Here is a 26,758-nt window from a genome sequence, read left to right on the forward strand (position 1 = left end):
GGCATGTGTAGATCTGTTCTTTAGCAATGATACTGTATCTATTTAGTAAGCATAAGCATTAAAACCGAGGCTGCAGGAACATGGGACCTTTCCTGAATAAAATATTTAGTATGGTATAACATTTTTCAAGAAAAAAAAATATCTGGCCCACTTATTACCAAATTTTGGGATTATTGTCCATGATAAAGTATTTTAAAGTATGTTTGCTGTACATATGGTGTGATCAGATCATATAGATCTACTGATGTAGATTGTTTATCAAGCATAGACTCATGGGATATTTATGGTAATAGGATTTTAAAAAAACAAAAAAAACAAAAACAAAACAGATCAGGCTTTGATAAACTGGACTGAAATAAAAGTTTTAAATGGTTAATATCCACTTTTACAATCAGTGACTAACTAGGCACCGTCTTTAAACTTCACCGAGATTCTCATCACACTGGCTGAGAATATAGGGCAACAAAACGACCACAACCAAGTGTGACTGAAAAACATTGGCTGAAAAAAAAAAAGACTTCAAATAAATGTATTTAAGTATATTCATGTGAATCAGACCCTAAAGGTGCACGGCTGTAATGGTGAGCCTGAAATGTTGTGTTTCCAGTGTTAATTACTAATCGACGTTCATATTTGCCCGCTTAATAAGTGTAATTATGCCGATATGAAAGTGGAGCTAATTAGATCAGTGTCCCTCTGATTGACGCAAATGGACACGGCGAGCCGAGCAGCGCCGATCTCGCGCTCGAGGCGGCACTCGGATGTGACGTCACCTCGGCAGAGAGCGGCTGTGGCGGTCTCCAAGGCGATGCCGCGTGCTGCAGTGACGCGGGCCCAGTCCCTGGCTCGTGGTGAGTGGGCGTGACTCGCCACGCTAGCCCCCCCCCCCTCCCCTCCTACTCCTCCTCCCTCCGCCCCTCCTTCCATCACTCCCTCCCCGCGCTGTCGTCATCGGGGGCGGGGCGAGAGCAGAGGAGAGCGAGCGAAACACAACACCCCGAGGACGGTGAGAGGCACGGGGGGGGAGGAGAGACCGCACTAAATGGTGTGTGTGAGAGCGAGTGAGTGGAGAGTGGAGGACTTAGAAAAAGAAAAAGTCTCTTAAACACACTTTACTTCTCTCGACGTTTGATTTCTGTTGAACGAGTCAAGCGAGGCTCCGCGGCGGAGGAGAGATGCCGAAGAGCGGCGAAGATGCGACCGAAAGGGACTAAAGAGAAGCCGGACAGTTGAGGGAAAGCAACTTGGCGGACGGACGAGAGAAAGGATTTTTTTTCCCTCCCCCGGCTGGCTTTGACTCGGAACACTTGACCGTTTTTTCCGACGCAACTTTTTTTTTTTTTTTTTTTTTTTTTTTTAAGAGTACAACAACCAACGCACGTACGGCACGAGAAGGGACCGTGTTGCAGCACGGCTGCTTTTGAATCGCTCGTCCGCGGGCGGAAAGCGGCGAGAGCGAGACGGGGAGGACTCGCGGCGAAGCGCGCTGCGCGAGAAGCGGAGCGAGCCGCGCAGGCTGAAGCTACAAAAGTTTTTGCTCGCGTCGTGTCTTCGCCAGCTTTCCACAGTCGGAGCCGAGAAGCGCGGAGAGGGAGGCCGAGAGACGGACAGACTTTTCTTTCCACGTTCCAACTTTTGTGGAAACCCACCCTCTGTTGTAGCAACTTTTAGCTATCGCCGCTACGTAGCCGAAGTGAGGAGAAATGAAAACACCTGGAGATAATGGTAAGTTTTCAGAACTCTTGCTCTGATTTTAACCCTCGGTTTTGTCCCCGCTTCACCACTCAACCTAGCCAGCAGAAGACGGTGATTTAGTAAGACGGCCGGTGAGTTAAAACCCCGTTTGTGGTGGAAAAATAACACAGAAAACCTGTTGACTGTAGTCGGTCTGGATTAGCACTGTCGTCCTTAGCTTGTTACGAGTCAGAAATCTGGTGCAGGTTGAGAAACACCACTGTACTCCAGTACAAGAGGAAGTGGTTTAACTTTGTACTCTTGCTCTAGCTCTGTCACAATCGAGCTCCTTTCAGAAAAAAAAAGACTCCTTTGCAAGTATTGTTTGGTTTGGTTCTAAGAGACTCTCGAGAATATCGGGAGGAATGTTCCCTTTTTACCCAGGTGTTCACGGACTGTGACACCTTTGTCAAGAACTGCATAGTGAAGTGAGAGTTGCTGGGGATTTCCAGTAGTCAGCTGAGGCCTATGTGTGTCATTTTGTATAATTCCTGAAAGGCTTGCATAAGTTTATGTCTCGCTGGCCTCCCTGGAAGACCTTCTGGGTCTACGGTGCTTTTGCTCTGTAGAGAAGAGGAAATCAAAGTGCACAGTTTCATTTTTTTTCTTCTTTTTTTTCGTCACAATAATTAGCCTAACTTCATAACCAAATGACTGAACCAACATTTGTGGTAATTCAAGGCATTCGAGCACAGAGTGGCTAAGTCATAAAATTTGTAAAAGACATTTCAGTGTTTCAGTGGTAAACCAGAAAGACATTTGATCATTGTTTAGCTTTTTTGTTTTGTTTTGTTTTGTTTTGTTTTTTTCCCCCCTCTGGGAACATTGAGATTACTTAATTACTACATAAGTCATTATCTGCCGGAGTGCTGGGTGACTAACAAACTGTGTGGGATCTGGCCAAAGCAGTATAAGGTTAATCAGACACTGGTCTACGTTTTGTTTCTCATTATGGGGATATGACAATATGCTCATCCAGAGAATCAAGTTTATTTTTTGCACATTGATATACAGATGGCGGGGTATCTATGTGTAGAACAGTTAAAAAAAAAAAAAAAAAAGGTTTATTAAGATTTACAGAGCACCTTGTGAATGTGCTTGGATTTTATTTTTTTAGGGGCAGGGGTGGTGGAAGACAAAGTAGACTCCAAAATATAAACTTTAACATGACTAGCATGAAAACTAACTTTGCCCATTTTAGTTTCATGTGTATCCTAAAAACTTGCAGCCTGTGTGTGCGTTGATTTCGTGTCACAATGTCACAATTCCAAATCCACAAACTGCATCGCTGAAAGTGAAGTGATGTATGTTTTGTGCAGCCCTCATGTGGGACCCTTTCCCACTTGGGATGTTCCCCTCCCCCTCTGCATACTCTCTCCTCGACTCCCACCCAGCCTTAACCCTCCAAATTCCTGCAGACACACTCACACACTCACACTTGCTCCCACTCGTGCACACACACACACACTCTCTGCAGCAGACCTGAAAAGCTGCCATGACATCACACCACATCCCTCCACAAATAACAATTTTATCACAAGCAACCCCATGTTTGTGTGCCAGAAGACAGTTTCAGCATTTTTTTTTGGGGGGGGGGGGACAAAAACAAAGCGAAATTGTCATTCCAAAGCCACATCATTCTGAATTTATTCTAATTGTCATACAGAAACCATTTTGTCAACATGTTGATTATTTATAATCTGCTCCATTAAACACAATTTAATAAATAGCACACCACTATATTAATCCCCCTGACATCTAGTGACAGTGACTAAAGTCTGCCAACTTCTCATCTGTGTCATTTATGTATTCCAATTTTTAAACTGAGCGATTAATAATTTCAAAAATGATCCTGCAGACATGCCATCCTTTTTTGGCAGTGTTACGAAACTGCGACTTGATCTTACGCCACCGTCTCTCAAGAGACTATTTTGTACTAGTTTTTAATCCATTGTGCTGTCTTCATCTGTCTAATCTCCAGAGTTGCATTGCAATCTGCACAGTATTTTTAACCTCTTAACCTGAGTAGATCACATCATCGACATTGTGCACGTTTCTTGGATGCAGAGAGATGTGACTGCCTGGGTGCCAGAAGGATAAAACATGTAATCATCTTTTCCTGCTGTGTTTGTTGGTGCCGGGATTAGGCCCCATACCGCAGTCACGGCACTATGTCGTTGTTTGTCTCAATCACTTCCCTTGCACCTTTGTTTGCCTCTGCCATTTCATTAGTCAGAATGCATGATATAATTTCTGCTTAGATGGAGTCTGCGTGATAAAACAGGAAACGGTGAGCCTGCAGCGGCTGCCGTTGATGCTGGCAAATCACTTTTGTTTTGCTAAGTGAGCTGTCTGAGAGTATCAGCTTTAATTTCTGTCTCTATGTCCTCACCGCTCTTTCCTATGCGTTGCCTGTGTTTGACCCTGTCTGGAGGTGATGAATCGAAGGAAAACATGATGGGGAAAAAATATTTATTCAAATCCTGATGATCTGGACATGCATACAAAAAAATAATAAATTGCCAACTCTTACCTAACCTCATACATGATCTGTACTAAAGCCACACACAGTACACACTAAATTGTGTTCTATTTTCCTCCCTTTCTTATCAAAAGTTTTTTCTTGTCCCTATCAACTAATTTTTCTTCGTCCGATGATGTAAGGATTTGTGTGTGTGTGTGTGTGTGTGTGTGTGTGTGTGTGTGTGTGTGTGTGTGTGTGTGTGTGTGTGTGTGTGTGTGTGTGTGTGTGTGTGTGTGTGTGTGTGTGTGTTGGGGGGATTACACTGGAAGACCCCTGGCTCCACTGTGGCCATTGTGTGCGTATGTGTGGAGTATGGGACAATGGTGGGAGTGGGGCAGGCCTTGGGGCCGATTGTGTGTGGACTTGTGGGGCCAGGGACCTCTCATTGTGCCCATAATGGTGGAGAGTAGCTCATAGTTTGGTGGCGCTTTTGACAAGTGGAGAGACGGCACTCTTCTCTGTATGTGTGTGTGTGAGAATTTCAGACAAACGGCGGCATCCCAGATCTATTTTCCATCAGTCATTCAGGCACAAAGTTTAATGAGGACTGTTTTGTGCTGTGATTGACACCATGTATTAGCATTTTACCATTTATTCTAGCCACAGCCTCGCACATAGAGACCTGGCTTGTGATGTGGCAGGGACTGGGACCAAAGGGTAGAGTGTAAGTGAGGAATTGAGAAGGAGCGTTTCACCCTGTTCCCCTGCGTGGGCTCATGTGTGTGCAATTGCAAGCATACATATTTTCAATCTCGATGCACAATGGCTGTGATGATAAGCGCAGTGATTAGCCTTATCTGCGAGAACTCAACGGCAGTGCTGACCCCAGCAGAACCACCAACTGCCATTATTTCAGTACCGTTTTACACCCGGGGTTTATGGGACAGCGTCCTGCTGTGATAGGGTCAGGCACAGCCAACCGGCCTTCAGCCCCAAGAAACAGGATGTCCGATAAAACAGGTTATCTATCATTGCTGAAAATGCCGGATGGTTTGTATATGACGTGCCAGGAATTCAGTTTAATAGCTGGCATGAGCATATCAGCCGCAGGTAGTGCTTAAGATAAGGCAAAATCTCATACAGCTGGCAGTCTCCAGTTCAGGCTTACTTGATGATATCTCTGGGTTTGTTTATTGTCATTTTTTCAGTTTGTGATGACTATTTTACAACTTGAAATACATCGTAGTTGTAAAATATCAAATGTCACACTGATTAGTAGAAGCTAAATTCCCAAACAGTTCATCGCCTGTGCAGCGGCACATTTTGTTTTGACCACAACAACTCTTGACAGGCGTTTTGATTTTTGTTGTTGTCTGACGCTAAATTGACAAATGACTTCTGGTTGAGGAGGCCTTCATTCGTGGAAATGTCTGTATTTAGCCGTGAATGTGACCAAAGGGAACAATGTGCTCAGCCACTTGACACTAATGGACCTCCCTACCATTTGTCCCGTGCCGCCCTTGACCAGAGACACCACAGCCTGTGAGGCAGCGCTACTTTCTGAGCACTCTCTGCTTCCACTCCCCGCAGCCCCGTGCACCCACTCGCCCCGGGGTCTGACACATTAACCTCAAATCTGGCCATCAAGTCTATAGATAATATAGATTATTGGCCTCTCAGCGCCTTTTGGTGAGCAACATGTTTGCCTGCATTCTGCGCCAAAAGAGCTCCATTTAGAAAGTCCCCCTTGACGTGCCGGTATCGCCGCAGCAGGGCAGAAATTGTCCCGATACCACGTCTGGGTGTCAGTGATATTGTGTTAAGCCTTGTTTTATTGTGATGCCGCTGCCACAGCGGGACCCCGTATTGACCGCATTGGATATTGGATGGCGGCGGTAATGAGTTTGGTCTGCATGTCTGGATGGGTTGGACCACTGACGGATAACTGTAACACTTTCGGGAACATACAAACACAGGGAGAGCACACACACACACACACACACACACACTGCTCTTTTTTTTATTGGAATTCTTTGACTCTCCACATTCCTGCTCAGAAGGTTAATAGTTGCCGGCTGTGTTGCATTACACGAGGGGGAAAACACAACAGTCACTATTTCTGCAAGTCTTTCCCGAACATGCTTGTGCAAAGGCATCTATGCGTTCATATACGGGCATGTTTTTAAATTCCTTCAGAGCTCCGGAGGAATAAAATTGACTCAACATTACAGTTCAGATGGGTGCTGTGAAATTTTTCTTTTTTATGTTTTTTAATGCATGTTTATCATCAGAATGCAAATACAACCCATATGCACAACTCAAGGTTTTTCTGAGATCAGTGGAAGGATTCCTGTTGAGAGTGCAGGCGGGTATATATGTCAGTGCATGGGATTGACCTAAACTTGAGAGCAGCTCTTTGTGCGTGCACATGTCATGCAGTGTAGTTCTGGAAAAATGTGCAGTGTTTTTATTGTCCCAGAGGTGACTCGAAGTGATGCTCATGCTTTTTGTAAAACAATATCCAGTTTGAAGGAGACGGGATTTTCTGGGTGAGCGTTCAACGTCAGGGTACTACTTGCAAAGTGTCAGCGCGCACAATGGTGTTTGTTGCTTCATACCAGCTTCTGGGTGTTGGTGGCGCCACTGAAATTGATCCGAGTGATTACACGGTTGCACGCACACGCACTCGCACACTCGTGCACCATTACACAAAGACTAGCAACGATCAGGTAACTCCGTGCGTCTCGCCCTTCGACATGAGAGGTTTTATTTCGAGCCTTCCGACACAATGGCCCATCCTTGTTTGAGCTCCAGCCTGGAGTGTCGCCTCCAAAGGGCGGAGGCTCTCCGGTCTGGCATTTAGTCAGCCACTTAGTCATGATGCTACCTCATTCCTTTCCCTTTTTACCCAGGCACCTTCACACACATTGACAGTAGTTTTTTGTAATCCTCTACAGCGACTCTTAAAGAAAAAAAAAAGAAAAGAACTGTGTCTCTCCTGGAGTGATGTCGAAATGCATACTGCTAATCTTCTTGGATTAACCCTAATAATAGTGGTCATGCTGAAGACATCTTTTCAGGAGGGACTTGCACACGTGTGAATCACGGCGGAATCAGGACATACAGTCAACCAGCTATGTGAACTTTCCTACAGTCACGTTCGTGTCTCGGTTATGCATCTTCACCGGCAGGTATGAGCTTCTATTAGGGGATGCACCAGGTCTGGAAGTGTTCCAAAGGGAAAGGATAGAGTCGGAAACTTTTCAAAGTCCACCTAGAAGTCGCTGCTTGTTCATAGTTGGCTCGAGCGGCGTTTGAGTGTGTGTATGTGTGCACGACAGTGAGTGTGACAGAGCTCAGGCTGTCCTGGCAGGCAGGCAGGCAGGCAGGCAGGCAGGCACGGCTGATTGCGGGAGGTGCTGAGTGGAGCTCCTAACCCCTCTCTAACCCCTTAAGTCCAGAGCAGACACTCCCAGCAGAAAGGCAGCAGTGTTTGAATAGTTCCTCTGGCTATTTTTATCTGGGAATCTGCCTTTGCACTGGACCCAGGGAGCAGGGGCGGTGGATAAATATCTAATCTAATTTGGGATGATGGGAAGTCACCAAAAGTACTTCTGTGCTGCCCGCATGGTGTCAATACTTTGTGCAAAGCGGCCGCCTCGGCTGCCGGGCATTGAAATGCTGTCTGGCGCCGAGTTAGACTTTCTGTCTTGTCACCTCCCCTCCCTCCCGTCCTCCCCCTTTATCCCTCCCTCTCTTTTTCTTTGCTCTCCTTTCTGTCTCTCTCCTTTCTTCCCTGCACCCCATGTGAGGAATGCTGGATCACGTTCGGAGTTCTCCGCTCGACCCGTCTTTCCACTCCCTCCCTCTGGCTGTCTGTCTGTCTCTCGCTGCGTCGGCCGTGTCTGCCTCCTGGTCTTCATCTTTGTTTCCCCCGTCTCCCTCCGTGTTCAGACCTGTTTTGCTTTTTATTTTTTTCCCCCCTTGCACGTCACAGCACCGTTTTGAACTTTGAGCCAAACAGTCGCCGACCGTGTGAGAAAGTTATGTGCAGCTTCAGATTAGGAATTCCTTTTAAACATGTGCGGACAGCCCCAGACTGCTGCAAACAAAACAATTATTCCAGATACAAATTATACATACAGTTAAACAAAATTAAAAAAAGAAATCCTTCCATCAAAAAGAATGCCAAATTCTTTTTGTGTCTGAGAATAGGCTTATTGTGCAAAGTAGCAGCTTGAATCTTTGCAGGTGTGCACACACTGATGGCATATAATTGCCAAATGGCTCTGTGTTTAGTTGTGTGTGTGTGTGTGTGTGTGTGTGTGTGTGTGTGTGTGTGTGTGTGTGTGTGGAATGTGATGAATGGTCAAAGGATATCTGCTGGCCTTTTTTTATCAGCCTTTTTCATCCTTGCAGACCAGCCACGAGATCCCGATGGTCTGATAACCGAAAGCAAACCTTCACCTTAAGCATTGCTCTGAAATACGTTCATTTAAGAAATCTTGTTCAAGACAAAAACTTTTCTTTTTTTTTCTATGAACGCACTTTCATTTTCACATATCTTTCATACTATTTGTAACACATGACGAACCTGCATGCCAAGCTTAAATAACAATAGTAACAAAAAGTAACATTATCTTATGCCGCAGTCCCATGATTGGCTGCTCATACTGAAAGAACATTAGACAAAGCTAATGACTTTCAAGTGTAGATGCATTGACAAGTTTTGATTTGCCTACAGTGAACAGGTCACAGTGTAGTTTAGCATGAAAACCCAACCGGGTTTGCTCTCACGTAATTAGCATTAGGACTAGAGTCCTGTGGTGGCTGAAGTCACGCTTCGTGTCAAATTTGGAGAGACGCAGCCTGACGTACGGTCAGAGCTGAAGTCACATAATCTATTCACCAGCTTTAAAGTGCCCCATCTTCAAATGAATAAAGCAGTGTGCAGCAAAACTGTGCATCCGCATAGCTGGTACTGCGTTCTGTAAATCTGATTCTCCAGTGAAGTATACGTGCTAAAGAGGAACCAAAACAATCAGAACATCATGACACCAATGTGACCATGTGTGGGAAAATGCATGTTTCATTCAGAGATTATTTTAGTCACAGTCTCCTGGTATGGCCGATAATACTAAAACGGTGACCCATGATTTCATTTCAAACCCATGACCCGGCTGGCAGCCCATGACTCTTCCACATCATGCAGAACTCAATCAGAATCTGTCTTTTACTTTGAGATCTAGAGAGGGATAAGGCGGCCTTATTGTCATTATGTAAGATCACACCTGAGCACACCGCCACTCTGGGCCAACCTGACCTAAGTGTCTGACACGCTGTTTTCTTTTCTTTCTTTTTTTTGAAACGGGAAACCTTTCAACAAAATCCAATGATTTTTAGCCCACCTCCCCCTGGGATCACAGGCCAGTCACTGTGCTGCTCTGTAGCCCGACCTTTGAGCCAGATTAAGCCACAAAGTGTGTGTGTGTGTGTGTGTGTGTGTGTGTGTGTGTGTGTGTGTGTGTGTGTGTGTGTGTGTGTGTGTGTGTGTGTGTGTGTGTGTGTGCACGCACGCACGCCAAAGAGAAATGGTGTCTTCCTTCCGAACGGAGCGCTGTGTGTTTGCGCACACGCAGATGCACACGTCCCCTCAGGAGAGTGAAACCTTTTTAAGCATCGATTGACCCTTTCATCCCCCCCTCCTCCTCCTCCTCATCCAGCTCCTCGCCATCGCTCCTGTGTCACCAATCCCTGGACCAATACCCCAGTGGCGGCTCCTCTTCCACGCGCCCTCTCCTCTTTCCTTCTTTTCTCCCTCACGATCCCCCGCTTCCACATCCGTCGCCGGACTCTGATTTATCAGCCGGCATGTCGACCCATAGAGGGTATGCGGCGTGGCTGTCTGCGGAACATGATGCAGATAGCGCAGGAAAAAATGGAAGGGGGGGGGGGACTTGGAGACATGAGCCTAGTGGGACGACACCACGAGCCGCTATCAAGTACATGTCGCCCTCTGTGAGTGAAGCGTGTTTCGTATGTAGCCACGCTCGCGCACATCATCCTCCTTTTAGTGCCTTTCCTCCAAGATGCAGGCTTTTCCGAGCTCTCCAGGTGTGTGTGTGTGTGTGTGTGTGTGTGTGTGTGTGTGTGTGTGTGTGTGTGTGTGTGTGTGTGTGTGTGTGTGTGTGTGTGTGTGTGTGTGTGTGTGTGTTCTGGCCGGAGAGAAACTTAATAATGCATTGGATCATTGGAAAGGTATTTATAGGAAAGCAAAACGATTAAAGTTTAATGCAAAAGTATGCCATCAGCCCTCCACATCACCTAGCATATCCTCTTCTATACACACACACACACACTTCATCTTTTTTTTCTATCCGTCTTCTGATCTGACGAAGTGAGTGGGTCAGCCACTCTTCTGGTCCGTACACCACTCTCCACTGCCTTAGTGGCCGGAACAAATATATCCTAGTCATTTATTTATGTAATGATTAATTGATTCATTTTTATTCATTCATCCCCTTAAGAGACCTGACATTTTCTGTCGGGGGCAGATTTCAATCTTGTGCTTTTGAATAGTTGTTGTTGTTGTTGTTGTGGTGCCGTCTTCATTGAACCTCTATCAGGCTAATGTTTGCAGCAGTCTGCCCTCCTTCACCTTTATGCCTCCAAGGATTAAACCTGCACTGAGTTTTATTGTATATTTCAAAGTCAATTTTCCTGTGGTTGCTAACCTTCTTCCTAGTGAGGTTTCTTTTTTTTTAATTGTAATAGAAAAGTTATTTTGCATGATTTTACATTTATTCAGCCATCAATGCAACAGATGCATGTTGGATTTTCACGTTTATAAGCCATTGATAGTTTTAATAGTCATACAGTAGACTATTAAAACTACAAAACAACAGTACAGTAGGTTTAGGAAAAAAAAGCTCCAACTTTGCTCCCCTTAAATCTTGACATTAAGGTTAAGCTGCTTGACGCGCACGCGAACACACACACACACACACACACACACACACACACGCTGTGATGTGATGTGATGTGCTGGTGTTGTACAGTAGTCCTGCCTTGGGTCACAATAGTTTTATCCATCTCCATTTTTAGCATCTGATGTCGCCTAGCGAAATTATGTAACAAGCAGGCAGTTGCATTCGGGTGGGTGCACACATGTATGCCTACTGAAAACACACACTCGTACACACACACTCTCACACAACAGCAATTGTTGTTTCAGGAGATTAAACCTTTTGATGAAAAGAACAGTGAGCTGAAAGCTCTGAGCAGTCACAGGGTTGAGAAAGAAATAGGGAATCAGGGGAGGTCAGAGATTTGCGAATCATTCCAGGACAGGAAGATGATGGTTTAAACAGGAACCCGGGTCGAAGAGTGACACGAGTAGACAAGGACGGGGTGAAAAGGCTGAAATTCAGTGCGACTGAAAGTTCGAGTAAGCCAGATATCACTGCCAGAGAGCTCCTCCAGATGAGGGTGTTTTATGTCAATAGGTAGAGCGTTCATTTTAGCGCCGCTGGTTTCTAAAAATAACGCCGTAAAGAAAGCGGCAGCACAAAACTTAAGGAAGCTGCCGAGGGTGAATAACGGATTTAGTCACACAGCCGTTAAAAGTCATGTTTTGTGTAACAGATAGCGCGTTGCAGCGTGTCTGCTTTCCAGCTATATGTGCTTTCATCCTCGCGCCTACTGTAAATACCTGTATATGTTACCGTGGAAACAAGTAGTCAGTCAGCCAAGACGTCCATCAGAAGGAACCTTCTGTACTTGTTGACTGCGGGCAATACAGGACAGTAAATCAAAAATACATTTGATTTGTTGAAAGGGACCTACACACCAGCACATGTTGTTTTTGTTGTTTGTTTTTTTTGTAGTCACTCGAACATGAAACACATGCACACAAGGCTTTCTCATTGGCCGGCCCCCAAGCCAGTACCCTCGGTGTCTGTGTGTGGGCGGAGTGCTCATAGACTTATTGTCTTCGTCTGGCCCAAGTATTAATCGGGTTCTGTGCACGGTTGCACGTTTATTCCTGAGGTTAGTTGTGAGAGGAGGCAGCATGCGGAGGTGTGTGTGGGAACGTTGTGGATCTGAGCGTGCGTTCGTTCGTGCGTGCATGTGTGACTCATTGAAATCATCAGCGTGACAGTGTACACAACAAATCTCTGCAGGGTGTGGCAAAGAAAAAAACTATGTTTTTCTTTCGCTGCCCAAAAACGCTACTTTTTGAAACTGGGTTCCAACAAGGCGAAGAAAAATTGGAAGCATGCGCATTGATTTAGTGCGCGATGTTAGCAACAGGAGACGAAGAAGCAGCAGCAGCAGGGCCATACCGACGAGAAGATCGAAGAAGAAGACGAGGGAAGACACTTTGGTTTTGACTGTCGTCAAAGCCGAGCTTCATCTTTGGGTGACTTCTTCTCTGTTTCGAGACGGAAGTGTCACCGCCACAACAGGCACGGCGTGGGCACTGCAACTCATTCAGTTGAAACATTTTTTGAACGTTGCCAAAAGGCACGCGTGTCCTCCACCAAGGTGCTCTTTGTTTGCACGGTTGCCGCTGGACTTCAGGCTCATGAAACGGGTTTGTCTAATTCGAATTCTTTTGTGGTTAGTTGTGTAACTGATCTCTTTGTAAACACTCTGCTCCATCCGAGTGAGGGCCGTCTCCCCTTTTAACCGGGGAGCCAGCAGCGATGCCACTTCAGTAAAGTAGCCGCTGCGTAACGTCATGACATAATCGCAGCGCTGCTTGTTTTTAATCATTCTTGACGGCGGGGGCGCAATGGTGGGAGGGGCTACGAATGCCTCGGAGTCTTATGTATCACAATAGGGTTTAAATGTGTCATCCCACTGGTATTGTTTTGGAAGGGGAATTCCCCTCACTCCACCACCACCACCACCACCACCACCCCCGTGCTATCTTACACCTGTACAGGGATGATCTCATCCCCCCTCAGTGTGCTGCTCGGATAATGCGCTTTTTTTTGTGCTTCTATCGCGTCTTTGTGCGTGAAATGTAAACCGGCCATCACCCATGTACCTTCACAGACAGACAGACAGCCATCGCGCCTCATGTCATGACTTCACCCGAGCAGAGGTAATCTGTGTGTGTGTGTGTGTGTGTGTTCATTTAGTAACTTACGTAACGCCGTCCAGCCGGCGCGTCGACGGAGAGGAGAAAGTTCAGCGCCGCTCGGCCCCTCGTCTTGTTACTCATTTTTTTTTGTTTTCTATTCCGTTTACGCTTCCCACCGTCCCTGTTTATGTTTCAGCTCGCTCTTCTTTTTCTCTGACTCGTGCCGCTATTTCACTGGCACAGGAGTCGGTGACATCCTCTCGGGCTGAGTGTAGCATCGCATGAGGCAATGCGCTACGCATGGTGTCATTGTTTTTAGGTTTTTTAAGCCATTAGTTACCGTCAGAGAGATTCGTCACTGTAGGGGGTTTTCAAGTCTGAATAATGGCGTGGTGGGACATTTTCCCCCCCGTGTATATCGTTGGGCTGAACATGAACACGCAAGATATGTGTCAAAGATTTAGCATAACATTTTCGAGTAGAGCCTTGATTCATGTTAAACCTACTGACTTTTGCCCGCCTGAAGAGTGGACGGTAACCAGACCCAGCACACAACAAAAAACACGCACTCCGAAACGCAGCCACAGCAAGTCAGCGTAGTCATTTTCTGATTAATTCCGTTACTATTCTGGTCGAAGTGTTTAGTCACCCGCGTGGCAGAAAAAGCCGGCAAAGATCTTGCTCGCAAAACAAAAAACAAAAAAACAGAAGCAGAACATCTGCCCACACTCGGCGCCCCAAGGAGCGCTGGCATCCGACCTCGGTTCCCTGTGCGGGTCCGGGTGAGGCCAGCCGGAGCCCCGGCAGCAGCTTAAGACGGAGGCCCACATTCCCACATGTGTCACTCACGGAGGCCGTAATGAAAGCAAATATAACGCAGCGATTTGACCTGCAATGGCTGTGTGTGTGTGTGTGTGTGTGTGTGTGTGTGTGTGTGTGTGTGTGTGTGTGTGTGTGTGTGTGTGTGTGTGTGTGTGTGTGTGTGTGTGTGTGTGTGTGTACGGCTGAACCCTCTGCTCAGCGGGACCGACTGGTTTGATGGGCTGCCAGTAGCAAATATAACGGTGAGCCACACACGAGCGGCTTAAAGAGCTCCTCTGTCGTCCACCTCCCCTCTTTTACCTTGAGAGCTCCTTCTTCCTCCTCCTCTTCTTCCTCTTCCTCCTCCTCTGTTTTCTTGCCCTTCATGTCTGGATTTTGCTCCTCTTTCACGTTACATCATCGTCAGCCTCTCTCTCTCACTCTCTCTCTCTCCCTCCCTCCCTCTTTCTTTTTTTTTCTCCTCACTCTTCCTCGCTATGCCGGGGCTCTTGCATAACAACGTGCAGCTTTATTTGCTCCAGCTGAGGATTCTAATCTTTCCCGAGAGGCGCGAGAGCAGAGCAGAGCCGGGCCGGGTGAGGAGAGGAGAGGAGAGTGCAGAAAAGAAAAGGCGGCCCACGACCTCCCTGACCCGCCTCACCTCGTTAACTCCGTTGCCGGGCCAATTAACGGGGATCTGGAAAAAAAGAGTGGGGGAAGGGGTGTTTGTTTACGTGGTGTTGAAAGTGCAAGTGCTGGACACACTCGTGGCTTTAGAGCGCTGTTGCTCATCATCGTTTTTTGCCTCTCGTTTGTCATATTCAAGTGTGTGTGTGTGTGTGTGTGTGTGTGTGTGTGTGTGTGTGTGTGTGTGTGTGTGTGTGTGTGTGTGTGTGTGTGTGTGCCTTAGCAGCACTACGCTAACCAGGGGGCGTGTGGTCGTTATCGACAGAGCCTGCAGGGAGGGGAGCTTGGTCACACACACACACGGCTAAGTGGGAGACCCCGACAGCGGGACACATTCCATCGTTAAGGCTGCTGAAGCCATCGGGACCATTGACTGAACTGGCTTCAGTCAAGGAAAACTTTGAATTACTCTCTGTGTGTGTGTGTGTGTGTGTGTGTGTGTGTGTGTGTGTGTGTGTGTGTGTGCGTGTGCGTGTGCGTGTGCGTGTGTGTGTGTGTGTGTGTGAGCAATTGTTCACTGGAGCAAAATCTCCCCCTCTGACTCTCTCCGCACACACACACACACAGAAACATGAGGACAATATGCCGGCTGACTGACTTGCTGGCTGGCTGGCAGCGACGTCTGTGCGAGGTGAACATTACGTAAGGCCGCTCAACGCCGCTTAATCAGCTTTGGGAGACGTGCTTAACAAGCTGACCAAGAGTGGGGGAGTGGGGGAGGGGCGGGGGTTGTTGGTGGAGGACCAGGGGAGGAGGCTGAGGTGGATACGAGGCGATTGATGGAGAAACGCAGGCGAGTGTGGCGGGAAGATGAGAGCGCGGTGACAGGCGGCGACGCTGCTTGAGTCTCTCATCCGTGTTTATCTGTCGTGCGTGTGCGTCTGACCACTGATAAACACACACACACACACACACACACACACACACACGCGCTGTGCTATGCCCTCTGTGTGCACCCTCACCACCCGAAGTGCCACATAGTGTGTGTGTGTGTGTGTGTGTGTGTGTGTGTGTGTGTGTGTGGACCCTGATGTTTTGTTCCAACGTGTGTTTAACACGGCAAGATGATGAACGTTCAGCCGACAAACTGGCCGTGTTGTTGTCACTCCGATGACTCATCGCTGCTCAACGCTTGCAGGAATATGCTCTATAGAACAGGCATGGGCAAACTACGGCCCGGGGACCATTGAAGCACGTTTTCTACATATCCAATGACATATTTTTCCTCCTATGAGGTGGGTCACCAAAACACACCATCCATCTGCTCCTGCCCCAGCCCCATGGTCAAATTTTACAACCCGCTGTCGCCCACCAGTCAAGAAGTCTGACCACCCCTGGTCTCCAAAGATGCAGCTCGAGCCGAGATCAGCGTCTCCCCTCGTCACCGGCTGATCCTGGCTTCTAAAATGCAAAATCTCTTGTGGAAAAAGTCACAAAACCAGCTGTGAGGTTAAAACAGGGGTTTCTAATGGTTAGATGTTCCTCTAGCTCAGGGGTGCCTAACCTGTTGATCGCAATCTACCGGTCGATCATAAAGGTAGTTGGGGTCGATCGCATGGAGAGAGAGAAAGAGAGAGAGAGTGCGTCGCGACTTCTGAAGAGACTTCAGTCTACCTTTCGAGACGTGTGGGAGCTCCAGGGACACAAAAACCTCCAGAGTTTTGATTTGGTTTGAATCAGCAGAACAGAGCAGATGTAGTTTTCTTTGAAATTTTGGGATGGCAGCCTTTGTGTCTGAGGTCTGAAGTGTCATCCTCATCCTCACCATCATCATCTTGGACCAAATCTTGTTTTCTTTCCTGGAGTCATCAGGAGACGAGCGTCACAGACACCAGTCACACAGTCACTGCTGTACCAGCGCTCCGCCGCTCAGCGTCTTTGCCTCTTTGTCCCAGATTACTGAGGACGTCGGCCTTTCTGCGCAGCCAGCAGATTTGCCAACACTTGGAGCAGGTTTTCAGTCATTTCAGAAATTGCTGGAAAAATATCTGGTAATCCATCTCCATCATGTCTCGACTCTCTTTGAGTGCTTTGCCCAAAAACTGGCACTCATCGAGGCCCAAGTGGGAACAAGTTGCAAACACCTTGGCACTTTGTGTTTTGCAGTGGATTAGCGGTTGAGCAAACTCCGGCGAGAACCCTTACGTTAGACTTTAGCCAAGACTGTGTCATGGGTTCCTTCAGAGTGAGTCCACGTTTTTTCCACCCTTGTAAATCAAGCACAGCGAGCTAAAGTGATAAAAGGTAATTCGATTGAAATGACTAGTTTTCTCAGAATGTGGCTTTTATCTGTGGTCAGGGTTGACGAGATTAGCAGGTTGCGATGGGGATAATAATTAGTGGCAATCCACCACAAGTAAACAAATGTATACTGAAGCGGTGGGAATCAAGTTGCAGCAACGTTAAGAATCTGAGGAAATGAAGAACACTGAATTTCCTTTTAACCCCAGTGCAGGAAAGGAATGCTTTTGTTTGTGTTATGGATAGTTTTGACTTCTGTGGCCAGAATGTCAAAACCATTGTGCATGGCCTGTTTTTGTTTTTCCCTCCCCAGACTGCAAATTATTCCCATTTGGATAAATTATGAAGTTTAAAGAGAGCAATTTCCGAGCCTTGTGCCTTAACATTTCCCTGTGGTGTTCAGCGCCAAATTGGGCTAAATTATAATCTTTTCTTTATTGTTTTTTTTTTTTTTTTTTTGTTCTTTCTCGCAATAAGACCTTGTTGCTCTTGCGGTTCACCACTGTCAAGTAAGTGTAGTGGAAACATGACACTAAGTCCAAAAGATTTTTTTTATTTTAAATCACGATGGACATTCATGCAGTGACGGAGACGCTGTCTTCACCTCAGATGTTCAACACCTTTCCCTCAATCATTTTCTTAAACACATTCTACTCTCTGTTTTTCTACTCTTTTTTTTTTTCCACCACCACTGCCACCTCCCCCTCACACACACACACACACACACACACACACACACACACACACACACACAGACCTCTTAAAGAATGACTAGCAGATGTGGAAAGAGTCTTTCCCTCCATCTAAAATTAGCCAACGTAGAAGAATGGCAGGAAAACGCACAGGGTTGGACTCACAGACAAGAGACAGGAGTTTTGGGCGGGTGCGGGGTTGATGGAGAAATAGAGGTAGAAGAAGGACTACAAGAACTAGGGGTGCAAATTATGGATTAATTCATTAATCGATCAACGATTAATTGATAAGCAGTGTTTTTTTTCCAGAGAACCTAAATTTCACAATTTAGTCAAAGTGCAGGTGGCAGCAGTTGAACTTGGATCATGAGTCTGTGCAGGCTGGTGGGTCAACCCCTGGAAAACCAAAATTCCCACACTTGACCTTGCGAAACCCGCCGGAACCGTCGGCAGTTTCACAAACCTTTTGTCACCACCCGCTTCAATATCGGCACACTTCCTTCTCTTGCAACACCGCAGCATTGGCAACACTGTCACTTCCTCCACCCCGAATTGAGGTTCTGTTGCAGGTTTTTGCGTAGCCAGGCTGACATAAATCAAAACGCGCCGTTATCTTCCCTTTTCAGTCAGGTTTGAAGCCCCTTTTGAGTTGTCCTTCAGATTGAATCATTAAAACTAAGTTCTATCTCTGTGTGGGATCCTTGCAGGTCTCCTCCATGCCACTGTAGTCCTCGGGGGTTGCGTCAGCCGCTTCCTCTCACCTTTAGCTGATGCAATTAGGCCGTTAAACTTCACATCTCAATTTTTTTTTTTCAATAGCCCTCGGTGGGGTGGAACTGGATGTTGTAACAGCCCTCCCCATGACACGCACACCCGCACGCACTTGCAGCAGCAGCAGATGAAGGTGTAAAGAACAACAGAGCCGGTTGGCAGGCTGCCGACGTCCCCGTGTGCACTCATTACCCAGGGGCCACTTTAGACTGCCGGGCCAGCAGCCTGGCGGTGCCTCCAGGAAGGCTCACGGCTCCCCTGATGATCACAGGGTCTGCACGAGACGTGCAAAGGAACTCTTGTGTGTTTAATGGAAGCATCCCAGGACGGGACAACCGAGTGATGCATGTGTGTCGTCAGCGTGCAGCGAGAGTTGAGAGGGGAGGACGGTTTTCACAGCTTTAGAAAGCTGTGCATTTAAGGAAGTGCACGCTTGTGTGTGTGTGTGTGTGTGTGTGTGTGTGTGTGTGTGTGTGTGTGTGTGTGTGTGTGTGTGTGTGTGTGTGTGTGTGTGTGTGTGTTACTTTTCAAATGCCTGCATTTTCAGCGCTGTCGGCAGTGCCGGAGAAAAACACGGCTCCCTGGGGTCCGTCGCCTGGTCCTCCTTCTCCCTCTCTCTCTGCCCCCCCCGCCCCTCTCTCTCTCTATCTCTCTCCGCCCTCTCTCTCCCTCTTAGTCAGAACAACACTTGTAATAAGCAACTGGCACAAACACATTCACAATACACAATACGAGCGCAAGCACAACCAGCCAGACATTTTTGTGTCTACCTCCCCCGTCACTCAGAGCAAGTCGGCCTTGTACACAGGGCTTCGAATTTGCCGTATTTCAGACAAAAAGGATTTTGAAGGATTCGACCGGCGGCAGTCTGCATGTGTAATTCAGGCAGGTGAAGACGAAATCTTGCTAGGGTTGCGCCGTATGGGTGGCGCTGTGGCTCATGTTGAGCCTGTCACAGCTGGTTGATAGGAACAAGACATGACAGAAACGTCTTATGTAAACAGTTTTTTCTTCCGTTTTTGTCAGGAAAACAAAAAAAAAGTTTCTGCTAGCCCCCTAGATCATCATTTCCCAAGCCAAAGTTGCTCAGGACTGCCAGTGTGAATAGCAAAGATCCATTTGTTCCTCTCCCCCTTCTTTGACAAGCTGGTGTTCAGTTGTATTAATACCACGACAGTGTTAATACATAATCTGGAAGGAAAACTTTATTTGGCCCCAGTCCTTGAGAATCCATCACGTCCTGCTTGGTGGGTAAAAACTTTGTGATCTCTTGTCGAGGTGGGGGGTGGGATCAAAAGTGCCCGGGCACCTTTTTTCTTTTTTTTTTTACCCCCGTGAACTTTACTTTTTCATGTCTGGTGGAAGGATCATGTGTCTGGCTGCTTGGTCTCCTCCTAGTTGCCATCATGCATGCAGAATGTTGATCCGCTATGGAATGTGTCGGATTGTGACACAAGACAGCCAGCCTCTTCGCACGTGTGTGTGTGTGTGTGTGTGTGTGTGTGTGTGTGTGTGTGTGTGTGTGTGTGTGTGTGTGTGTGTGTGTGTGTGTGTGTGTGTGTGTGTGTGTGCGCACCAAAAAAAATAGTGTGTGTGTGTGTGCATATATACACATATATATATATATATATATATATATATATATATATATATATATATATATATATATATATATATATATATATATATATATATATATATGGAGAGAGAGAGATACAAAAAAACGAAAGGAATTTGTCACCAGAGAGAGAGAGAAGGAGAGAGAGAGAGAGAGAGCTATGCCAAGTGTTTTGGACTCGCCCCGTTCTGGTTCTAATCCAGAGGAGTCCTGGTTGCCAGATTGTTGCGGGGCGACCCGGCCTGCTTTGTACTGCGGCCGTGTTTGCCTTCACCAGCGCCAGCTTCTCTCTCTCTCTCTCTCTCTCCCCGCCCCCCCTGGGCCGAGGCTGGTTGACGTGCACGGCGGCGTGTGCACGTTCCTCAGACACGGCCGTGCGACACAGAACTCTGTCTCCTGACAGCTACCTGTGGCTGGCAGCCTCAGCTCCTCTCCCTTCCTCCATCTATCCATCTATCCATCCCTCCATCCCTCCCTTCCTCTATCCAGTCTGCTCTTTCAATTCTAATACCTGTTTGCCTTTCAGACTCAAAAGGATGAATCATCCGTTTGTTTATTATTTTTCATTAGTTCTGTGCATTTCTTGTCGTGTTTGTGTGTGAGTGTGTGTTGTGTGTGTGTGTGTGTGTGTGTGTGTGTGTGTGTGTGTGTGTGTGTGTGTGTGTGTGTGTGTGTGTGTGTGTGTGTGTGTGTGTGTGTGTGTGTGTGTGTGTGTGTGTGTTATTTTTAGGCTTTAAGTGTCTGGTTGCCAAGAGACGGTGTGTGAGATACAGAGAGAGAGGTGAGGAGAGTTTGTATTGTAAAGGCTGAATTACTAAGACACACACATGCATGCACTGAGTCAGCACTGCCACACACATTTAGATACACACACACACACACACACACACACATGAGTTGTTTTGGTGCGTGGCTGTTACCGGGCACTTGTTTTTCTTGGTGAGATCCTTCCAGCTGCCCGGCTGACTGTCTGCATGTCTCAGCGTTTGTCTGCCGTTTGCACACTGCAGCTCCTCCTTCATTTTTGCTGTCACACGTCGCAACATTCTCGCCATGCCTCTAAGATGATTGGACGGAGTAGAGGCGTAAATTTTCTTCCTCTTTTCTCTGTTTGTTACGGATTACAGGCTGAGTAGTGTTTGAGTGGAGCGGTGCAAAACTGTCCGTGTGGACGGCAGGTAGACCTTCGGACAGGATGCGGCTCGGCTGCGGTGGGACATAACATCCTGTTCTCCAGGAGACCACCTCCCAAAAAGTTCCACTGACCTCTGACCTTCAACAAACCCTGAAACTATAAAGCGCTTTAATCGTGCCCTTTTCTTTCTCTTTGCCACCTCCCGCCTTTGAACGATGCGAAACAATAGAGTGTTGCATTGTCAACTACGCGTTTGCATTTCAATTTATTTTTAATTCAATTCAAGTTAAAATTGTTGAGTAGAGAGCGATAAGCTTGGCAGGTCTGCAGCCGGAGCCACCCGATGTCATTTAACATAATTTATGCGGCGGCACAAACCGAGCGCACCGCACTCCACTGTTGGATGTTTCATGCATTCTGAACAACAGTCAAAAAAACAAAAAAAACAAACAAAAACAAGATGCCATTGCATAATGTGAGGTGTAGTGGGCGTCGGTGCACTGGGCCGTGCTGCCGACTACCTGGAACAAATCAACAGGAGGATGTCTTATTCACAACAAGCTGCGACCGAACTGGCTCCTCGAGTCCGCGTTGCAAAATGCAGCACGACTTTGGACGTGTAGCATGTTGCATCGCGTAAAACATTTTAGAACGAGCGCTCTCAACAGTCGCCCCCTGCAGGCGGCGGCGAGCGTGAGCAGCAGTTTGTCAAACCCGGGGTCGTCAGCTGGTCTGCATCAACACCTTCCTGTCAGGTGGGGGCGACGGCAAGAGCGGAGGAGAAGAGCGGTGTCCCCCCCCCCCCCCCCCCCGGAGGCCAGTAACACTGCAGTGTGAGGTCACCGGCAGGTTTCGACCTCGAGGCAACTTGGAAGTGAAACCATCGGCGGGGAAAAGGGCGATTGGCGCAAATTTTCCCCACTTTTTTTGACCCGTGGTCCCTTTTTTTTCTCAAAAGACTCGTCGAGGAAGCAATTACCTTAACTCGGCTTTTTCAACTTTGCCGAACTGGGACTTTTTATGGCCTACCTTCTTTTCTCTCACGCGGTCACTTTTTTTTCTCTCTCTCTCTCTCTCTCTCTAACGGAGCAGTTTCTATTTAACAGGGCTGTTAAGTGCACAAAAGCCTCGCCAGGCGCAGCGTGCGGCAGCAGTTTGTGTGTCGCTCCCGTCTGCAGAGCGACTCTGGCGTCCTGGGAGCGGAGCGCGTCTCCTGGGCCAGGGTAAATATACCTAAAAGCACCCTGAGAGCAACAGGACGCTTCACAATATTATTTTGCTGTTCTTAACGCCCACTGGGGAGAGGACACACACACGCTCGCTCACACTCTCCCACTAGGTTTGTTGTTTATGAGCCTGATTAGGCAGCATGAAGTCCAGTTGTCCGGCCCACTGAGGACGTATCAGCTGACTGCGCTTTACGTGTGGACGGTTGTTCATCGCACGCCAGTGGTGGCCAATTTCATTTGCCGTTTTAAGATATTAGCTTCTATTTTCGTGCGTTTGTGACTTGCGTTGGTGTGTCATCTCGGGCGGTCGGATGCTATAATCATTCCTGAGGGAATCCTAGATTTAGGAGTTTTTTTTTGAGTAATCGGATCACAATCCGCATTCGGGCTGTTCCTACGTGGTCACTTCATGTGGTTTTTGTTGATCGGATCACAAAAACCACTTGAAAGTGACTATGTGGGAACAGGGACAAAGGCAGTTTCATTGGCCTCGTGCGGTTCGTCTGCCAGAGTGCGACCTTTCAACTGCAAAGCGTGAGTGGACTCGTTCATGTTCCTCAGGTGGTCGGCAATCACACCATCCATTCGTAGCCCATACGTTTGACGCAAACTCATTACAATGTCTCAGCACAGTGTAATAAACTCCGCATGGATCCAGCCAGCCCTTCAGCTCTTGATTGAAAATGAATGTTTGAGATTTTTGCCAGAGATTTTTCAATAAATCCCCTCTTTGCCACAGACGCATTCATCCAAGTGTGTTTGAGCGGCAGACAAGAATGTTGTCTAAAAATGCTGACGCGTAGAGTTTTTTTAACTTCGGTTCTGTGCCACTCCCACCGCCCACCCCTCCCCCACCCCCTGACAGCATTATTGGACATGGATACAGCTTGTGTGCTTCCTTTACTTTCTAAACCACATTCAGGCTCCCGTCGTCTTTTCTTTTCTTCCTCCGCACTTCAAAGCTTGTTCACCACTTTATTACTGCATTTGAACCGTGCGGTGAATTAGCCAGACGTTTGTAGTGCGTCAGTCGAGCATGTGAACTGGATGTGAAAGGCTGCGGGAGAGGAGCGTGTTCCGAAGGGCAGAATCCCTATGGAACAGCCCCTCCTGCCCCTCCCGCCTCCCTTTTTTCCCCCCCTCTTCTTCTTGCTCCTCCCCTACGATTTCCTGGAAAAGACGTCTGCCCGCGCGCCCGCCCGCACGCTGGAAGAGCTGCTGCATGGCATGGAGGGAACAAGGGAAGCGAAATTGTCCCATCTGACGTCATGTCCTTCTCTTTCTTCTCCTTCTTCTCCTTTTTCCTCTTCGTCTTCTTCTGCTCTGCACCACTTGTTCCTCTCACGCCGCCTTTTCTTCCTCTCTCTGCTCCTTCTGTACTTTCCCCTCTTCTCTCCATCCATGTTGTGTGTGTGTGTGTGTGTGTGTGTGTGTGTGTGTGTGTGTGTGTGTGTGTGTGTGTGTGTGTGTGTGTGTGTGTGTGTTCTCACTCTCTTTCTCTCTCTTGCTCTCCCACTGTTGAACAATAAGTCCTGTGTGCGCAAGTGTGTTTGGCGCTATTTTTGGCCCCTTCAAGGCCACAAAGCGCTCTCTTCAGTCTCTCTCTCTCTCTCTCTCTCTCTCTCTCTCTCTCTCTCTCTCTCACTCCCTTTCTCAGTCTGTTTTTCCCTTTTCTGCAGCTATATGGTGCGGAGCGAGAGCCTATAGGAAATGTAAACCGTGGTGACCTCCAAGAATAGTTGAGGAGCCTTCCAGGCTTACATGTTTTCATGTGTGATGTGTGTTTAACCCCTGGTGGTGCTCGGCCCATCCACTGGATTATTCACCACAGGCCGCTTCAGTCTCTACTTATATTTTACCCACACTGCGCCGTGAAAGGCCTTATGACTTTTGTGTTGTCTCCAAAATTGGGGCGGAATTTGCTGCTCATCGTTCCATCCAGTCTGAGCAAGTTTTCGAAAAAGTCAACCATTGGTGCAGGTACATCCGCTTTCCAGATAAGAGACTACTTATCGTCAAGGTTAAAAGGTTTATTTGTTCTCACAATCACTTGGCATCATTTTTAATTTCCTTTTTGAAAGTTCAGACTTGGACATCCCGCTTCCTGCCAATAAAATATCTGCTTGCAGGTGCACAAAGTGTCAAATCAACAACCGTATCTTGTAAATATTTTTATGAGTATGTCTTTGTGGCGCTTTAAAATCCTGTAGTTGCGTAGCTCTTTTGAAAAAAATGGCATTGCATATTCTGGATTTTTTTTTTTTTTTTTTTTTTTAACAATAAAAATATTAAACGCGGCGCATTTTTCATCAGTTGTAGCGAGGAGTAAATTTGCATGAGATTTATTTCAGCAGTTATTCCATCTCTTGCACACTTCAACTTTTCCTTCCCTCTGTCACCTTCCCGTGTGTGTGTGTGTGCGCGCGCTCCTTGTTGCTCGACTATTGGCGTAATGAATTTTTAATGCACTTGATGGGAAGAGTTCAGACACTTTGGGACTCGGGTGTGCGCTCTCTGATTACCCCCTTGTCCCTCCGCTCTCCCTGCCGCCTTTTACTCTTACTTTCTCCGTCTCACCCTCTATTATCCACCTCCCCACGTCACCCCCACCACCCCGGCAGGCTTGCCGCTCCAGGCCGTTTCACTTATTCAAGCAGCCGTGACAACGACAAGCCTGCGTCTGCTTGTGAATGAGCAAGGATGCAGTGAAACCATGAGCCCTCTCTCAATATTTAGTGCCGTTTCTTTTTTTCTTTTTTTTTAACCACCGGCCCACCCTCTCTCCCCTCCACCCCCCCCCCCCCCCCGCTCGCACACTTGCACCGATCGTTTCCCGCTTACACGCTGACGGCGTGGCGGTTTGAAGTGGGACGGGGCGAGCCAGAGGTCGCTAATGACTCCCTCGCTCTCAGAAGACCCACTCTCTCAAATCCCTGAGTCGGCAACTTCGCCGCAAGTTTGGCACGGAGCTGCGAGGTGACTCGCTGCCGAGCAGGACGAGCAACTCTGGGAAGGTCTCCTCCTCCTTCTCCTCCCCTTCCTCTGTTCTCACCCTCCTCCTACCGCACCGCCGCCTTCCTGGCAACTCTCACCCTCATTCACATGTCGTTCTCAAGTCCGAGCCTCCAGTGTGCTTGGCTCAATTTATGCACTTGTCAAAACCCTTCAACCTGCAGCCGATTAGAGCTGACCCTTTGCTCGGCCACCGTCCAGGTCCACCTTTAGCCACGATAACTGCACGGCAGGGAAGTCTGTCAAAGCTCCTCCGCTGAAGCTGGGAAACGGAGGCGGCGCACCGCTGCGTTTCTGACAGCTGACTCACAAAATGTTTAGAAGGAAGTTGTTGGATTTTTCACTTTTCCAAAGCCAGCCGCCTGCTGCCAGATATGGATAAAGCTTTGTGGTAGTCTCGCATTAGCAGCCGAGTCTGTCAAGGCCGGGTTGGAGCGGTCGGTGGCTATAATGTTGTCGCGCAGCGCCGTCGGTTTAATGAAGCGTCTGTAAAAGGAGAAGCAGGACTTCCTGCGAGCCAACAATCAACCCTGGCTGAAACTCTGCTGTTACCTCACACTCGTTCCTGCTGCACCACCACATAAGCAGAATTGATTTTTCCACATCCTTCGACTTGTTTGAAGAGATTTCACTTTGTTCTTTGGGATCAAATATCTGATCTTTGAAGAGCTTGAACAAGTTTGACTGCATTGTCAAGATGTTGTTGGGTTTTTTTGTCGAATTAAGAATTCTGTCGCCGGCTTCCTTCTACTTACTACCACTACTACTGCTATTTAGCACCTTAGTTAAAGTGGATGGGCACACGGCAGTCCAGCAGTGGGCTGCCACCAGGATCACTGGGGAAAGAAGGCATCCGCACTCCCGGAGCGACTGAGGAATGGGAGGAGGAGGGAGGGATGGGATGGGACGGGACGGGGGCAGGAGTGGGGGGGATAAGCAATCTGATCCTGGTGACAGCAGACTACCAGACGAGCTATGATCTCATCTCTCTCTCTCTCTCTCTCTCTCTCTCAGCCCCCCTCCCCCTCTCTCTCCCGCTCTTCGTCATTGTCTCTCCTCTTTCTCCCTCCCTCCCCACTTTTGTTCTCCTCTTCCCCTCCCCCCCGCATCCCTTGTGCCCTAATCCCCCCCTCTCCCTCCTCCTCCTCCTCCTCCAACTTTCTTCGCTACTCTTTCTCACTCCATCTCATCTTGCCTTCTTTCCTTTCACTCCAACCCCCTCCCCCTCCGTCCTCTCCTCATCGTTCCTTTTGCATCCCTTTCTACCACCTGCCCCTGACTTG

General features: G+C 47.7%; 1 protein-coding gene across 1 annotated transcript in view; it reads left to right on the plus strand.

Moving 5' to 3' along the window:
* Positions 1–970: 970 nt before the first annotated feature.
* erfl3 (Ets2 repressor factor like 3) overlaps positions 971–26,758 on the plus strand; it is a 43,234-nt gene continuing 17,446 nt past the window's right edge. The window contains exon 1 of the mRNA XM_076041218.1: positions 971–1,725. Coding sequence (XP_075897333.1) covers positions 1,704–1,725 — 22 coding nt within the window. The 5' untranslated portion in view covers positions 971–1,703. The remainder of the gene's footprint in view (positions 1,726–26,758) is intronic.

This window comes from Nelusetta ayraudi, unplaced genomic scaffold, assembly GCF_046127955.1.
Source record: "Nelusetta ayraudi isolate G7.1 ecotype Tasmania unplaced genomic scaffold, CSIRO-AGI_Nayr_v1 ptg000063l, whole genome shotgun sequence".
NCBI classification, from domain to species: Eukaryota; Metazoa; Chordata; class Actinopteri; order Tetraodontiformes; family Monacanthidae; genus Nelusetta; species Nelusetta ayraudi.